General features: G+C 38.0%; 1 protein-coding gene and 1 long non-coding RNA gene across 4 annotated transcripts; one reads left to right on the forward strand and one right to left on the reverse strand.

Annotated features, from left to right (window-relative positions):
* Nucleotides 1-1026: 1026 nt before the first annotated feature.
* On the forward strand, nucleotides 1027-13616 carry LOC146509579 (uncharacterized). 3 transcript variants are annotated; one of them, XM_085174985.1, is made up of 4 exons: nucleotides 1027-2673; nucleotides 3694-7003; nucleotides 8490-8564; nucleotides 10103-13616. In XM_085174985.1, exons 2-4 carry the CDS (start codon nucleotides 3765-3767, stop codon nucleotides 10299-10301), a joined length of 3513 nt encoding a protein of 1170 aa, XP_085031111.1. In that variant the 5' UTR covers nucleotides 1027-2673; nucleotides 3694-3764; the 3' UTR covers nucleotides 10302-13616. The 3 variants fall into 3 exon arrangements, with proteins under 3 accessions (XP_085031111.1, XP_085031112.1, XP_085031110.1); XM_085174986.1 differs by having other exon boundaries at nucleotides 3741-7003; XM_085174984.1 differs by having other exon boundaries at nucleotides 1027-7003.
* On the reverse strand, nucleotides 13344-17684 carry LOC146509580 (uncharacterized). Its single transcript, XR_014876482.1, has 3 exons — nucleotides 17652-17684; nucleotides 15605-15748; nucleotides 13344-13610 (listed from the first exon to the last, which is right to left on the reverse strand). It is a non-coding gene; the product is annotated as an uncharacterized LOC146509580 (long non-coding RNA).
* Between the last annotated feature and the right edge of the window lie 1004 nt (nucleotides 17685-18688).

Genomic DNA, 18688 nt, shown 5'->3' on the forward strand with positions numbered 1-18688 from the left:
CTGTCTAATTTATCCTTTCTTTTCTCCTTTAATTTGCAGTGCTGTCTAACGCTGGCTGAAGATTTAATCTTGTGAAAGTAATAACACTGTAGGAGATGATGCAATGCAAAAAAAATCATTTCAGGTGCAAAAGAATTGTGAACATCAAAACATACAGTAATAAAACAACTCATTCTTATCTTTTTATTTTAGGAATATATTATTTAGAGATTGTACAAAGATCACTTGACTATAATCGATATTATGACATCCATAATAATGCATAACCTGATTGATTTGACAGCAAATATAAACATTACCATACTTGATTATTCATAATTTCAATATATCCTATGAATATCATGTTGATGCAGGCATGGGAATAAATTATGTTAGAGGCTGTGGGCTGTAGTGTCCATGAACTTAAATGACATACATCAAAGGGCTTATATACGACACATTAAAATCCATAAATGAGAAACATTTTGATGTTTCATCAATTATTTGTCAGATGTAAAAATACATGGTTTTAAAAATACACATTAAATACACATTAATTGATATTAAATTAAACTTTTAACATGTACTGGAATGTTGCATGTTTGCTATGGAAAAGAATCATTTTTTTCCATTATCCCAAGACAATATTCAAATTGTTGTTATAATTAAAGAAATTTGCCAAAAGCAAAGAATTCCACAGGGCTTAACTGCAGTACTTGATAAAGGTAGAAACCATGCTTTAATGTCAGCAGCAGGAAAAAACCTTCAAAGCTCTTTTTTTAAAATGTATCTATCTATTTATTTATTTATTTATTTTTATTTATTTATTTGTGAAGACATCAAAAAATTTTGCACAACAACATAATAAAGTTGCAAAAACAAGAAAAAATCATAATCTGAAAAGTAATTGATATTCAAAAAAGTAAGATAGAATACACACGTGGTGAAGTGCTTTAAATGCCAATGTGGAGAAAAGTACACTGTACAATAGAAATACTATATGTTAATTCATTCATTCATTCATTCATTCATTCATTTATTTGTTCATTTCAGGCACAACAAAAATTACAAGTACTTTTTTAAGGGTGTCCTGTCCAAGCAGAATCATGGTCTACATCCACTGTTGTGCCAAAGGACCGGGGTGTGATGGTGAAATGCAAACTGTGTACAGGACAGAAACATCTGTATTATTCTGCTAACATAACTTTGGCTCCTTTTTGCGAACATTTGCACAGACAGCATGCTAATGCAAAGCTGGCAAAAAAAACCAAACCCAGAGTGATGTTGAAGCTCAGTGATTCCAAGCCCCAGACCTGCAACTGGACCCTGAACTTCAACAGAGGCAGTGGCGTAACAGAGGAAGGGATAAGGAGTCAGGCTTGAAACACTGTGGCCTCCATTTCTGTCCTTACATGCTAAAGTAGAATCACTGTGACAATCACTTTGAATTCTCTTTGGACTGGTTTTCAACTTTGCTTTGTGCTGTCGATGTTGTGTTCATATCTAAGTACTAAAAGAGAGATCCTCATCCTCAAAGATGTGTCCTCATTAGAATATGGATTTGTGTTGGTATGTAGAACATTAGCTTAAGGTATATATTGTTTACTGGAATAAAGTGAAAGTAATGTTTAGTGTATTTAATTGCTTTTTCCAGTGAGTAATTAAGAAAGTACTTGATTGCTTTTAAGAAAAGTAATGTGAAATACGTACATAACAACCCTAACACTGGTCATGAAATGTACATAATGAGCAGTGAGAAGCTGAAACAATGGCCTCTGGGAACTAGATGCAGACAGAGAAAAGCCCAGGAGACCCAGGGCATCCGAAGACCCCCCAGAGCACTGAAGACTTGGGGCCACACATCCTGATAATAAAAGGATGTGTGCCCAAAATGTGAAAAATCAAACATTAGCTATACATGAATGCTTATTTTCTACTTGGACTAAGCCCGATCTAGAATAAAAGTGCCTTCTCTGTAAAAGAAACAACATACATTAAAGAAATTAGAGACTCAAATTAGTAATAGCATTAAAGAGACTGTATTTGTAATTACTGCCTCTTCAGACTGCTACAACTTTGTTTACATACATTTGTTGCCATTTACATTTCCTGTTTTTTAACTTGTATGGTAATTTACACACAGTCCCTACCCCACTGATGCAAGTCACTTCCTCTCTCTCCCTCTCTTTCTCTCTCTTTCTCTCTCCTGCTCTCTATCTCCACCCAGCTATAGACCAGGATACATGAATGCTGGGAAGGAGGACAGTAGCAGAAAGAGCAGAGAGGGAGCACCGCAGAAAGAGTAAGTGAGAAGAGGAGGTAAAAAGATAAGGCATAGTAGGGCAGAGTGTGTTGGAGGACAGCATCCTGTAGCATACTATGGAGCAGTGTGGAGCAGCAGGACCAAAACAAGAAGCGGGCGCAGTGAGGACACAGCTTGGCTTCATGCCTGATCAATAAAAGGTAGATTAGTTCAGAATCTGAGCAGTTACGAAGAGGACTCATTAAGCAGCATTGCTTTACCGAGATGACTGCCTGTGGACTGCACTGAGTTTGAATTGTGCAGCCAAGGGATAAAAACATATGAAAACAAAGTCACTCAGAACCTTGAGAATCCATGAGGACATAAAAGAGAGTGCGTAAAACTAACTCATTTGGAGCCAAGACTTGCAGCAGGATCATACAAAGACTGAGGTATGTCTGTTTTTTATTCTTAAGTTGAGGGCATGTAAACATTTTGCGGCTTTTCAATAGCTTGTTTTTTCTCTGCTTGTTTTTTTTATGGTGTATTAACAGGGCAAGACAGTTGTCACTTATTATTAGACAGCAACTACAGACATGGGTCACTTGACCTAGCTCAACTAACATCAGTTGACACGAGAACCAAAATAATAGTCCCTGTGGATGACTAATGTTCGTCTAGCAATTTAGACATATCTGGAGACAGGATTTTGAGGGGTATGAAGGCCAGGAGAAAGTGAAGAAAGCCTTACCAAAATGTATTTACATGTTCTTTTTTTGTCATGAATGAATACATGCAAGTGCTAACATAGACACACACTCTGTGTTTAACTGTATAATAAAGAATTGCTGAAAAATCCACACATGATCACCCTGGTGTTGACAACTGAACTGTTGTTGCATAAGTCATTAAAATGACCTCCTCTACACATGAGAAAACTTGTGTGCACGCATAGACACACACACACACACACACTTAGACAGGCTGTCCCCTTCGTGAAATGGTGTTTGCGGTTAAATGCACACAGACCTTAATTAAGGCTATAGTATTAGTGTATGGTACTCTTTTTCAAGGTGAGCTGAACGTGAAGGGTAATAGGGTGAAAGCTGCCTTCTATGGCAAATACTGTAATGAAAGAAGTCATTAGAGTTTACTCCAGGCGCTATGTTGAAACATTAATGTGGGTGGGATCTTTGCATTATGTTCAAAGTGCTGATATAATATACAACACTTCTCTTGTTATCAGCATTTGCACATTGTCATTGCTTTTTCCAGTCTTATTCCAAGAAAGTAAGAGCACAATCCTCACAATTCTTGACAACTCTAGTTACCCTCCTTTTGTTTTGCACTATTAAAGCGCTTCCTTGTCTCAGCCCAAGCTCTGTGCATTGTTTCCTGCTTACTCATGGATTTCCTTCACAGTTCCATCTAAAATGTCTCTCGCTTTAAACGTGTTCCTCTTTTACTTTTAGATGGATGTAATGATGTGGAAACGCTGACCCCCTTTTTGAATTATCAGACTTTTGAGTCGACCAGTCGAAGAATGGGGAGACGAGCAGCTGACCTGACGACTTCGGTTCCGGTTTTAGGAGTCCCTGCCTTGGTTGGCGTGCGTGGTTGGAAGGCAACAGGAGGAGACAGATCCGGAGGAGCCCTGTGGGGACTTCAGTGCAGTGTTGGTGTTCAGACATCCCCTGCGATAAGTAGACCTCCTACCCAGCTAACTGATACACTCTCAGATAACGTTAGTCAAACATCCAACAGCTATATTACCAAGGAAACGGAAGACAAGGAGAAACTGCTAACAAAGAGTGACAAGGAGAAAAAGGCTATTCTAAAACAGAAAAGTGGCGAATCCAAGACCAAAAAGGAAGTGACTTTCAAAGCACTTGGAGGTAAGGCCTCAAAGGATGTGGCCTGCTGTCAGAGGAACAGTAGAGGGACTTATTGCTATACCAGGGCAATCAAGACAAATCCACACATTGCAGGGAATGCCAGGTCTAATTGTAAATCTGGTAACCGTTACACTAATGGCAGTGTGGTTGACTCAGAGGCAATCGGTGGGATTACCGTACACAGTGATGAGGCCGAGCCTGTAAAAGGAGCAACCTGTCGTGGAGGAGACCGGACCAGATTGCAAGGTCATTATACAGATTTGTGTAGGAAGACGCTGCCATTATCTGCTGCCCGACCTTTTGGTATGCCTCAAAAAATATGCAACCACTGTGGAGGGAGACAGTCTGTAACCAACAGAGCTGTTATTATAGGGGAGAAAATTCCTACTCCCAATGCTTTCCTTAGAGGGAACTCTTTAAACTCATCCTTCACCTCACTCTCGACCTCTACGCCTTTCCAAATATCCCACACTGAAAAAAACCCTACGGCAAACCAACAACTCTCCGACAGCATTAATAATACTGACAACAGGACCCAAATTACAGTCAATCCGCAATTATTATACGTTAATGAGGAACTAAGGTATCGAAAAACACCACACCCTGCATGCCCGGTCCACTCTATAGGCAATCAAGTCACTTTGTCAAATATAATTCCTGCCAGAGGTGAAACATCAATCCAACCTACAACCGTCCTACATGCTAAAACCATCACTATCACAAAAGCAACAATAGAAACCAGACAGGATGATTCCAGTGAAAAATTTGGTGCCAAACCTCCACAGGACCATAAGCTCTCTCGTCCAACAACTCTCCCTTTGACCCCCAAGTTGGCCATAGCTACCAAGGCCAACAACCCACATTCGCACACTTACCCCAAGCGCATTAAGACAACACAACACATTTCTACACAATACAATGAATCTCAAAATGTATGTGTGTCTATACATGCTGCACCTGAGATTACACTGTCACCACCTTTGCATTTATATACAGTAGCCACAGGGACTGGAAATACATCCAGTACCAACACACTCATATCAACCACAGTTTTTAATTCTGCACCAACGTCCACTGAAAGCATAGCTGCTAAAGTCAATACTCAGCATAAACCTCTACACTCCAAGCATGCAGGTCAAATAAATACAACTAATAACCAACAAATTAGCCCTAAATGCCCCACATTATCACTGGCCAGCAATGCATTCAACCAAATGCATAAATCAAAGTCACCTGCACACGTTTTACCCTCAGGTCCACCGCATGCTCTGCTTGAACATCATAAACTGCAAGAAAAGGCATCCACAGTAGCTGCTAGCACATCTTTAGCTAAAATACCTTTTACTGACAGAGGAATAAGCTCAACTGGAATTCAAGCTTTTGCTAATCCACAGCATCCAGCTATACCACATCTATATTTGAGCATTTTAAATTATAAAACTAATTCAGATCAAATTGCATGTGATGATAAGTCTGTGCCTGCACAAATAATTCACCCTAACTCTTCAAATTCTGAACCTCTGCTTCACGCTTGTACATCTTCCCTAGACACAACATCTAGTGCATCCAATCTCCTAGACTCGGACGTTAAGGTGCCTGTGAGTACTACTTCCAGCTCCAGACTTGGATTTAACAGCACCCTGAACAAAAATATAGCTCTCAGGAACACCGCATTCAATTCGAAAAAATCTGCAACCCCAGCTGGCACGCATTTGTTTGCCTTGACAGAGAAACAAAATAATGTCTCTGTATCAAGTGCAAATTTGCTTCAATCAATAGGCACAGCACAGGTAGTTAGCTGTAATGAAGCCCCCGACAAAAGCAAACCTCAATGCACACTAGGACCAGACATCAGAACTCAAAGCAGTAACAAACCTGGTAAATGTGGTGTTGTTCGTCATCAGGAAAGCAACTTAGCACCTCCGCATGCATTATCTAAGCCTCAAATTGTGCCAAAAGATCATAACAGGGGCAGTGATGCTAGCACTAATCACCCTAAATCAACCAATAAACCCAGCGAGGAGTTGCATTCTGATAAAAGTAAGTTCAGTGCTAATCTAACCAATGAATTAATTGTGCATGAGTCAAAAGACCATGAAAATTCAAATCCATCGCAGGTCGCAAACCTCCAGAATTACATTTCCCTAATTAAGTCAAACAGCTCTTGTCTGCAGGGTTTCATAAAAACAGAACAACAAAAGCCTGCACATAATCAAGGATGTGCAGAAACAGAACATGAGGGACACTGTGCAACATGCCCACCGGTAACAACAGCCCAGCAAAAGAATTCAAATGCAGGACGGTTTGCCTTGGGTGTATCAGCCAGTCATGCAAATGTTAAGCTTAAAACTGACGTAGTTAAAGAGACACATCCCATCAACTCAACACCCTCTGTAACAGTGCAAACAAACTGTGGACCCATCACCTCAACTAGAAATGTCAAACCCATCATCAAATCCTCAGTCCAGCAAAACTCTGACATATTATTACCGCCACAAACACTCACACGTCCCGAGCGTTCTTTCACTGCGCCAGCCCCATGCAGCAGTGAGAGAGAACCCCGTATGCACACAGGCCTTGATTGCAATTCCATATTGCTATCATCAACAAAGCCCTTGGCATCCTATCTCCGCCTCCAGTCTAAGAAAGTGGAGGCAATTGACAACCCCGCTCCTCCTCAGCCGTGCCCAGAGGACACCAGCCTGGCTCACTCCCACCCAGCTGATGCAGCCCTGCTGCTGCCATCTTCCTCACAGTGCTGCAAATCAGCAGCCTTACAGCAGAGACTCGAGACTGTGGAGGCCAGCCTGGCAGCCAACAAGGACAGGATCACTACTCTGCTTAACATTATCCATGACCTAGAGACATGCCACGCTCCCACCAGTGGGTAAGTAAATGTGCGTGTGTGTCTGGGCTCTGAGTGTGTGTGGAAGTGTAATAAGGAATGTGTTGAGTTTTCTTTTTCACTTCAGGATCATCATTTTTTACTTGAATGTCTAATATTTAGTACAATAGAGCTTTACACATTTGTGAACGGCATGTACTTAACATGCTTTGTTAGAGATGAGTTGTAAATACTTTGCTGTAATACTTTATATTCAGTCCAGTACAGGTACAGCTGCCAGAATCCTGTCTAGGAATTATTTTAAAAGCATTCCTGCTTCTGCTGATCTCTGGCTTTACAGTGAGTCATCACTTAGATTGGAAACACTTAGCAGCATTGAATATCAATGCAAACACCATTGTTTTTAGACTGAAAACAGTTGTGCATTTGTTAAATTTTATAAACACGTTTTACTCACCCACTGTTCAGTTAATTAGCTACTAATTACTGTATTGCAAAGGACAAAAATGATACTGAAAACCAGGGTGTAGGATGTTTCTATCTATTACTGTACAAAAGCAAGGGTACAGTAACCAAAACAGGGTCAGTTTTTTTCTTAACATTATTTGTTTTTTGGGGGGGGGTTTTTTCAAAAGCACAGAGCTTCACGTGTTTCTCACATATTTCTCACATATTTCCCCATTCCGTCCCATAACTAAAGTAAATAATAGGAAGAAAGATATTCCAGCATCTGCACTGGAAGACCTCAATGACATTTGAACCAAACGAGTTTAAGCCGTGTAAATAATTTCACACACTGTGATTTAAGTTGCACAAATCAATTTGAAGGCAGTACTACTAACATGTTATCAAGTCTGTTTCACAAACGTGCAAAAAATCTGATTGGAATTGTAGTTATCTGGCATTGCAACATTGTTGCAAGTTTGAAAAACAGGTCCGTGATTATGCTCCTGAGTATGATAGAAACCTACTTGGGCATTTCAGGGGGGCAGAGATTTATATAGCCACGCAATTCTTCTGGGACAAATAACAGGAATTAAAACAGGCCTCTGGCAACGTGTCTCTGTCAATCATTCTCATTCAGTGTGCTGTGTTAATAAGCTGTGACTGTCTCTAAGGTCATGTTTTAGAAAAACCAACTCCTAATAACCTACTGATGTCTTACACGCTATGTTATATAGACTGAAAGTGTCTCAGATGGATACAGTGATAGGAAAGATGATTACACTGTAAATCTAAAAGGATGATTTGGTTAACACATTTGGGTTTATGGTTTATCATGAGTTAAAAATACATCATATACCTTAGTTGTTACATCAGCTGCATTGTTTATTTTTCTTTCATAAGACACAATGATTCATGTAAGCTGCTGATAGTTGATAGGATCATACATTAATTCATCCTTCCTTTTCCATTCAAGTTATGTCAGAATTCTTAATAGCTCATACTCTCTTGCACTAAAGGGTTACAGAGTTAAGCAGTTATTCACAATATTTGTCATATAAAATGTGCTTTATCTGTATTCCAGTCGGCGATCCCACAAAACAGGACAGAACTTCAAAGACTGCTCAACGTGCCAGAAAACTGCTTGTGTTGTATACAGGTGAGATGACAGTTGTGCCTACATGCAAAGTCTGAACACATAACTGATCAAATCTGCTGCAATGTACCATAACAATTCTACAGTATAATTAATACACCTTAATTTTGCTACTTGTTTCCCTTTTGGTGTTCATTCGATAAAAGAGATGAAGAAACCAATTAAACCAAATCAACATGCATGGCATGCACAGTAACAGGAACACATATCAGTTTATTCAAGGACAACAGATTTACAGTTTCAGGCACACAGTTCAGTTCATGGGTCAGCACCTTTGCCATTGCAGCTGGCAGTTCTTTGCCAGTCTGTTTACTTCATTTCTCTAAAAATTAATGACCTACTGTCATTAGCAAGCAGTTTCTTGCTCAGAAGTAACGGAAGGATTATATTTTCCTGTCAGAGAACACGTTAAATCTTATGGAAAAACTGCCCAATTTAAGCACTTGCTTTATGTAGCACAGTCTATTTGGAAATGTAAGCAGGCAGACAGAACTGAGTCAGGTTCAAGCAGCCTACAAAACTGATTTATACTGATTTATGAAGTCAAAATCTGCATTGTCAGTTGGATTGTAGACTAATTGATGTTATGCTGTATTAAAATGAAATGTTTTAGAAGATTCGATGACTCGTAGGAAGCAGGAGAATATATCAAAAGTAGTTATAGCTAACTGAGCTATTACTGTCTTAGTTTTCATGACAGCAATTCAGCAGTAGCGGTTGCATTTCAGTGCCTTGCAAACTGAACCTAATTCCCCTTTATTAAAGAAAGCAGTGAAAGGAATTGTTTGTCTGCTGTCTGAGAAGAGCTTTCACATCCCTTGCCTGTAAGACTTATCATGGAATATTGGTTAGTTCTCATATTCCAACACTGGTATAGTTTGCACCTAATAACTAAAATGTTGCATCAGGTGGAAGCAATGGAGAATAAAAAATATTACTAAGTGGGGCGAGGAAAATCTAAAATTCTTCTCATCATCTTTTCTGAAAACAAAAACGCCTCAAGCTCGAGAAAGCAAAACCTTAAATTGTCTTCATCGTGAAATATTCAAAACATTCCTGTTGATCTCATTATTTTCCAAAACCCCTTTTGTATGACAAAAAGAGTGTTACATAAGTTGATTTGCTGACTAGTGTGTGTGCGCGCGTGTGTGTGGGCATCTGGTCCTTAAAAGGCCAAGTGGGAAGATAAGAATATTTAAACCAGACTTGTGTACCCTCCAAAAAAAGGGGATATCCTGCTGGGAAATGTCTACCTGCCCAAACCAATCAGCCACTTTGAAACCTGACAAGTGCAGTGCTTCCCACATGAGGAGACCACACAAAGCAAAGTGAAATGTAGCAACACAGTTTATAGTAATTTTGAGGCATGAAAAGCTTTTGCATTATGTAAAAATGAGCTGGAAATGCAGATACGAAACACTAAAACATTCATTTGCATCTTCGGAGAAAGCTTTCAGGTTTGACACACTTTTTGTTTTTTGTAATGTGTGTTTTCTTCAGGTGGGAGAATGACTAATTTGGGGCTGTGTGTGTCTCTCCAGTGTAGAGTATGACTTCAGGCAGCAGGAAAGACGCTTCTTGGAGGTTCTGAATCATTCAACTGCGCACCTGTCCCAGCCTTTAACCTTCAGCCTGCTCCAAAATGTCGTCATTAAGAACTTAACAAAGACAAAGCTGAAAAGCAAAAAGCTGTGCAAGACTCTGTTCAAATGGCTTCCAAGAAAAACTCACAAAGTCTAGACCTCTTTTCAGACCCTGTGTGCGGTTTAATAGCCATTATCCTGTGTTACAAGTGACCAGCAGAAGCCTTTTGCAGAGAACTCTTACTATTCCCTTTCTGCCCGTAGAATGAGATTGCTTTGAATTATGTTCTTCCCAAGTAAAGTTCCACTCTTCTGCACACTGTCAAAGCCTATATGAAGGATTTTCTCAAATTTGAACCTGATCTTTGTGACCTTCAACTAGTACCATCCATAAAAAATGTATTTTCACTTTTTCTCAAGTTAAATATGTTTTCTTGTCAATATGCTTGCATTAAAATGTAGATTTCTATATCTAATTTTGTACATGAGATTCTGTTCTATTTGCACTGTTATAATTAAAGCATTTGATTCTATATTCCCTGTTTTAAATGTCGCTTTACCTATTAATTACCGTTAAGTAGTTTGATATAACCTCTGTTTATTTGTCTATAAATTAGTTAATTTGATTCATTCTAATTGCTAAACTGTTTTTGGTCATTTATGAATGAAATAAAGATTTTTTTTCCACTTAGGACATGTACGTTCAATGCATCTAAACCTTTTCACAACTGCAAACTGGCCACAAGGGTGCACAAAATACAGAAGCATTCATTATGCCTTTGCCAATTGTGCTGATGGTCTCCAAATCCCCGAACAATCTGAACTTCATAAAAGGTCTCTGAGTAAAACAATGAAATGACGAAAGGCTGCAATGAAGCATGCACACACCCATGAGCACACTCATGGACACACACTTATGGACATAAAAAGCAAACTGGCAACGTGAAACAGACCCTTGTAGTTTCATAGAACTGTTCATAAAGTGTGAGGGGAATTTTGGATGAAAGCTTGTGTTTAAGAGTGCGTGCAAACTTTATTTGAGCAGTATGTCAAACAAAGATTGTGATATTACCTTCTTAGCAGGCGATACTCGGGATTTAATTAAAAACCCCTCTAAGAAGAAATAAAGCACACTGAAAATGAAAGTCGTGTAACACTGTTACAAGGCATGTGGGCTCAAAGCACCTCTGAAAGCCTTGAAGCCTCATACGAGTAGCCCTGTTCAGTACATTTAAATGTAAGTAATGCGACATGCAAAGGTGCAATTTTCACTTAAAGTCCCAAAGATTCTGCATTGACTTTTAGGTGCAGACTTAAAAATGCATAAAGGTATAAAATACTAAATATATAAATAAAATATATGATTGTCCAAAGCACCCTGAGGCAACTGTTGTTGTGATTTGATGCTATATGAATAATATATACACTGGTCAAGATCACTGCTCCATGTAATCACATTTTATGTGGCTAGAAACCAGCCTAAGAAGTTAAATAGCTCTTTCAAACTATATATTTGTGCATGTATACTTCATCACTTATTTCTCATTATGTCTGGCTCCTCCACCACTGCTGTCTTGCGTCCCTCAGTTCTACCTCCTCAGCTCAAGTTTCATCTTCAGGGCTTTAACACAGCAATTAGACATGTGGCCCTCTCTCATCTCGGGACATCTGACAATAAGCCAGCTAAACAACAACAACGGCTGGTTATAAGCTAACATTATTGGAGCTAGTGGTAGGCTTGAGTGTCCTAAAAACACACTTTCCCTCTAAACATCTTGATTACATTGTCATCTGGTATGAGAACGTGTTCGGTAAGTGACTGAACTGATTTTTTTTGTAGCCTTTTCTTTAGCCTTTTCCCCCCTGCATGTTGATAGCGTAATGTGCTGAAATCCTCACATAGCTGCTGGCTGTCAGGTTGGATTGTAGGTACAAGCTGTGCAGGAGGAGAACTTTTCAGAATTCATTTTTTAATTGCTTCAATTACGCCATGTCAGTTATGAAGAAAGCTCCTGTGTGAGTCTGTACTATGTCAGTGCTTTAATGTAATGAGACACTTTGGAGAGTTTGTATTTCTGAATGTTTGTATTTCTGCATGAGGCAGTTCAGCAAAACATTAAGTTAAACTTAAGTCAAATGTAATACGTGATTTGATTCATTTCAAAGAGAGATTTGCACTTAAATTTACTATACACAAAAGAACACGAACAAAACGTTTTATAAACTTTGGCTAATAGAAATTGTGCAGGAGCCTTCTGCTGAGTTTGTGTACTATCTGGGGCCTGCTAATTTTGAAAAGTGGTACTGCTGAATAATATTGCAGCCACAGCAAGTCCACGCCCTAGAAGACAAGAGGAATGGGTCCATAAAATTAATTTAAACAGGGCAGACCACATATTAAATTTTTATTGATATCCACATCAGAGATTATCTTTCACTGTGAATTAAACCAGTGTCATCTATGTGCAAATTCAAGTGCTACATTTTAAAGCGGTTCGACAAGTAGTTCTACAGTGTCATTTCCAACCTTTACTGTGCTTGTAAATCAACTAGTGTAACTCACAAAGAGGCAAAGAAAAATAATTTAACGTGTCTCATAGACAATCACTGCAAAAAATATGACTGTTGTTCCTTTGAAGTGAGGTAATTGGTTAGAGCTGGAGGCAGATATTTGGAGGGGAAAAATCGTCGATGCTAAAATGTCTGCTGTACTTAAAGCATACATATCTGAGGAACTGCACAAATAAAGTCTTTAAGTAATTCTTTAAGAAGCCATTTTCTATTTAAGTGGAGATTGTTTATCTAAACCCCTGTGCTTTTATGCATTTAAAACAGCATTTATCTTCATTTGCTTTCCCACAGTCAGGAGTTTAGTTTCCAAACATTTCTGTGAGCCATTTTCACCAGATTCTCCAATCATATTATACTTTGTCAGTGTCATTTCAGTTTTTAATATATGCTTCCTTCTTTTGAATTTTAATAGAAGTTTTTGGTGGGTTTTTTTTGTAACTCGCCTTGATACGCTGATTTTCAACAATATTCCCACATTTGTAAGAGGATAGTCAGAGCTACAAAACGCAGCTTGTAAACCACAGAAATATATAATAACACACAGCTTACATTTGTTGCAGTATATGCATATGTATACATATTTTTTTGTATATGTATACATGCATATGTATACATATGCATATAAAAATCATTTTGCTGCACATAATCAAATAATAGAAACCGGGTTTACATATAAAGTGCTAATTGACCTTTTACAGTTGTTGCAATACTAAAAAAGTCCACCACCTTCAGTCTGCATCATATAATAGATGATATTACCTCCAAATCAGATTACTGCCTTCTAGGTGAAGTATTACAACACTGCAGCTGGTCTGCAGGTCCATGCATCTCTCAGCCACTTCATTATTTTGGTTCAATGGTCCATCTGGATTAGTTCCGGTGACTTCCATCAGCCCTAGCAGCTCAAACATACGGAGCTACCTGTTTTGGTGCCTTTTTGTGTGAAAAAAGGCAGACAGCATCATTAATTATGAAAAACTCATTGATTATGAGGCATAGTGACAGCCAGATTAGTTAGCAGGGGTGCCACCGGGGGGGGGGGGGGGGGGGGGGTAGCCACCCCCCAAAATTCAGAGTAAACGCTGATATTCCTTCTTTAGCCCCAGTTTTCTCATAATCAATGATTTTATTAAAAAAAAATAAAAAAAAATAATGAAATATCAACTGCAATACCCAGTGCCTTGAGATAAATGTTAATGCAACGTGGAAATATTTCCAAGCTAACATAGTGTAGGATGCTGTGTCAGAGTAATTTTAGTTTTTAATGTTTGTTTCCTTTCTTTTTGTAACTTGCCTCAACTTGCCTTGATATGCTGATTTTCAGACAGTCAGATCCACAAAACGCACAACAAAGCTTTAGTTCTCATGCTAATATGTGCTACACACACATCTTGTGATAAAAGCACACTTCCAAGAAAGAAAGTGAAACTCGGAATCATTTCACTCCAATGACTTTCAACAGGATACTGCTTGCACAATCCTATATATATATATATATATATATATATATATATATATATATATATATTAGTATGTCATTCATAAGCCATACTATGTTTTTTCTCCATTACTCTTTGACAAAACTATGACTTTATCTGTGACTATGTTTATCTGTCACCCGATTTGCATGGATTTCTCCAAAATATTTACTGTATGATCTTAAGAGTGGAAGCAAGCGTACCACAAATAAGCAAACCGAGGTAAGCTGGTGCTGATTTACATTTTCTTGTATTTTTACAGCGCTGTGAGTGTTATGTGACACCAATGATTCATGAATGCTTTTAATCCAGTATAACATATGCTAATTTTTTAAGAGCACAGTACAGCACAAACAGTACTTGCACACATTAGCATGAGTAACAGATGAAGCTATTTTCCTAAATAGCTTGAAGGCAGGGTCCTTCTTTTTAGGAAATTTAGGAACATAAGAAAAAAAGTTACCATTCATGCAATTTTTGAAATAAAAGTTAAGATTTTAATATTTTGTGTTTTAACATGTTGTGTTTTGTTTTTGTTTTTGTAGGAGGCGGGGATTCTGTCCCAATAGAGACAGTTTCAGAGAGGACAATCATTTCCACTGCAGTGCTTTTCTCCCAGGGCAGCCTGCTGTGCCCTGACAGATATTTTTTAGACTGAAATTCTGTGCAAATTGCCCTGTTGTTTTTCTTTCCAGCACAGTGAGCGGTGGATTTCTACACCTGCAGGATGCTATAATGAATGTATTTTCCAAAATCTAGTCAAACTGAGCTGGCCTAAATTTGAAGACTTTGAGTCATCTTAGCCATAGTTTTCAATCTCTTTCTATATCTCTACTGACAATTAATGTTAAAAAGAATGTCAGCTTCTTCTTTTTTGCATATTCACTCTGACAGTGTCATCATGAGGATGCTTTACACAGTGAGGTACTCCTGCCCTCGCTGTTATATTTGAAAGTGTTAAGTGTAAATATTTAGTAAATATCTGTATTAGTAGGGCTATACGCAAGAAACTGCATGCTGAATTTTAAGTGCCATCTTAATGCACTTAAAATGCATTAAGACAGCATTAGGGTTGTACAGTAATATGATTACATTCAAAAAATGTAAGTTTGACCTCATTATATGTGGACAAAATGCAAAATGTGGACAATATCTAATATGTAGCAAAAAAATCACTGCACCAGGTTTCCAATCAGCCATAAGAGTGTAAAGCTGATTTCAGTTCATATGTCTTCATTTATTTGCTTATTTATTTGTTTAAATCAGATTGTTTGATCAGAATGTGGCCTATTTGCTGTTTTACCAAAGATAAATATCCCTGGCTCTTGTGTTTCTCCTCTATATATGGAAACATTGCTGCCGGTTTCATTCACAGAGTAAGCTAATGACTCATTCTGACGTGGAGACTCACTGCCAGTGTTCCTTGGGGACAATGAGGAGTGGAATAGGGCAGAAAAGGGCACATTGGGGTTTAAGCTCACTGCTCCTCTCAGGGTCGAGTGTCCTCCAGAGGGGTTTTAGAGGAGCAGTAATCCACAGAGATGGAAGATATCGGCTTTCCCCCGAGCAGAAATGGAAAAAATGACATGGAAGAGAAAGGAGAGCGTAATGGTTAAATTTCCATAAGAGACAAGTCAATTGACTGGGGTTTATTTTATGGTCTTGAACATGATGTAATGTGGTTTGACAGTCTTGTTTAACAAACATGACAATTCCCACTTTAGTCTGACTTTTCTTTTTCATGACTTTACACCATCATGTTAAATATTGTGTGAGGTCAAATTAATAAAAAACAATGAATAGGGATGTGTGAAACCTGTGATCTTGCCACATCACACCACATTAAGGCGGTATTTGTAGTGTGAATTATAATCACCAGAGATAACCTTGAGAGCTTAGAAGCAATGCTTGCTTTATTTAATAGAAGTGATGTCTCTTTAAGAAAATGACTAACAGTAACCAAGACATTACATGTCCCTCATTTCCCCAAGAGCCTAATCTATTTGACTGACAAGTAGACTACCACACGTATCCACACATAGAATACACAAACATGTAACACAAGAATTTTTTTTAAATGCATATTAAATATTAAAAAACACATTAAACTTTTTTTTAAAAGGTAATTTAGTTTGCAGTTAGAATATCTTTGTCATTAATTTTATTTGAGTTTACTTAGGTCAGACTGATGGTTTTTGGACTGTATGTTTTACACCATTCCTCTGTGATAGAACAATACAAAATACATAATCTGAATCTTTAAAAAAAAAAAAAAAGAACCAATACCCTGGCTTTTATGTCACCAGCATCTAAAAAGCTTTTACGTATTTAGTAAAATATTAACTAAATTAATTCACACACTTTCCCATTATGTGGAACCAGCTTCCAGAGTGGATTTGAGAGACAGATCCCCTCTGTACTTCTAAGGCTGGGCGTAATACTTTCCTTTTTGCTAAAGCTTATAGTTAGGGTTGGATCAGGTGATCCTGAATCCTCCCTTAGTTATGTTGCAACAAGCTTGGAACTGGGGGCTTCCCATAATGCTTTAAGTATTTCTACTTTTTTCACTCACTGATGACTTTACATTTAATCATTAGTAATTATTCATGTCTGGCTCTCTTCCACAGTATGTCATTTGCCTTGTCTTCCTCCCCTCATCCCCAACTGGTTGCAGAAGATAACTGCCCCTGCCTGAGCCTATTTCTGATAGAGGTTTCTTCCTGTTAAAAGGGAGTTTTTCCTTCCCACTGTGGCCAAGTACTCGCTCAAAGGGGATCATTTGATTGTTGGGGTGTCTTTTTATTGTTGTAGGGTATTTACCTTTCAATGTGAATCACCTTGAGGTGACTTTTGTTGTGGTCTGGTGCTATATAAATAAAATGGAATTGAATTGAATTAAGACTTTTTGTGCATTTTTTGGACATCAGATGATGACATCTGTTTTTTAATTGTCTAATAATTACAGAATTACAAAGGCAGGGTTCACTTCGGGTCACCAGTCTGTCACAGGATCATTCATGCTCACATTCACACCTATGGAATTACATATAACATACATATAACTTTAGACTATGAGATGTTCAAACCACAATTTTCTCTTTTGAAGTAACAATGCCTCCAGCACCTCTGTGCTCCCTCTATGCATGACATCTACTCATTCATACATTTTCTTCCACTTATTCAGTTTAGGGTTGGGGGGAGCTGGAGTGTAGCCTAGCTTCATATGGACAGAGGCCTAATACATCCGAGACAGGTTGACAGACTATCCCAAACATAAACACCCGAGTCATCTGACATACTCTTTTGCATGCAGTGTGGATATTGGAAATTTTGTACTTTAGTTTTTCAAATTTCAAAGATAATTACCTGGTTGCTCATTTGTTAAATCCATATTTAGTTCAAATGCTTATGTTACATATCAGCAAATTAAGAAGAAGCCACAACTGAAGAGAACTTACCTAGTGAATCTCTGTGTGTGTAGAAAACCTGCTTGTTAAAGAAATTAGAGTTAGGGGTTTTTTCAACTTTATAGAACAGCTGTCATAGATGAAAGCTAAGGTTTGGGGATGCATCAACACCAAGCAGGACATACTCAACACCTCGGAGAGAGTGACAGAAAGCTTGTTAGTCAGGCACAGCACTCCAGGCTTACATCTTGTCAGCACACCTGTTTGAATAATGATGAATGACTAAAACATAGCTGAAAGCCCTTCATCAGTCCTGTGTTCAGTCAAGAAAATATGCATATAAGCAATAATAACAGCTTGGCAGATTTCCCTCCAAAAATGCAAACATTCTTACATGAACACATTATAAAGTACAGCGCTATGCAAATTTAATTGTGGAAGGCAAAGAAAACCATATGCAAACTGGGTTCATGCATACATTTATGTTGAATGCGACATCACCATTGAATGCTAATGCACTGTAAACCGCTGCAATAAAAGACTCAGCAAAGCTACTCTGAGTGTAACAACTACATAATAAGTCAGATTATTAATGATTTACACTGCTCCTAGTTTATTCTATCGCATTTGTTTCAAACAATTACCTGTTTTTTATGTACATTTTATATTCCTTCAGAATATAGTTACAATAGGTAGAAGCTGAAACAGAGTTAGCTGCATATATCGATATATCCATAATATAATTTATTGATTTATCTAAAACTTTAAAATATCTGAGTAGCAATTAAGATCATATTTTAAAAGGTTCTTCACTGTGTTTCCAAATGTGAAAATTCACTGTTCTCTATGACAGCAAACTAAATATCATCAACTATGAACATACTGTATACAGTAAAGCAAATCTATATCTATAGAATAGGACAAACATAATAATTATAACAGAATAACTACATGTTTACATAGTTCCATAAAGTACAGTTCTGGACATTATGCACAATTTTATTAGGAAATTGCTTTCTGTCTCTATCCATTTCTGATAGTTCAGGAGCCCCTTCTACAGTACCCACTCATGCCCAGCAGGTGGGAGA

Source organism: Neolamprologus multifasciatus, chromosome 10, assembly GCF_963576455.1.
Source record: "Neolamprologus multifasciatus chromosome 10, fNeoMul1.2, whole genome shotgun sequence".
NCBI lineage: Eukaryota > Metazoa > Chordata > Actinopteri > Cichliformes > Cichlidae > Neolamprologus > Neolamprologus multifasciatus.

Excerpts from the sequence above, each read along its gene's own strand:
- LOC146509579 (XM_085174984.1), top strand. The coding sequence starts at position 3,765 with ATGGGGAGACGAGCAGCTGACCTGACGACTTCGGTTCCGGTTTTAGGA. Across the intron at positions 7,004-8,489 it reads TGCCACGCTCCCACCAGTGG|TCGGCGATCCCACAAAACAG; the intron begins GTAAGTAAATGT and ends TCTGTATTCCAG. Across the intron at positions 8,565-10,102 it reads ACTGCTTGTGTTGTATACAG|TGTAGAGTATGACTTCAGGC; the intron begins GTGAGATGACAG and ends GTGTCTCTCCAG.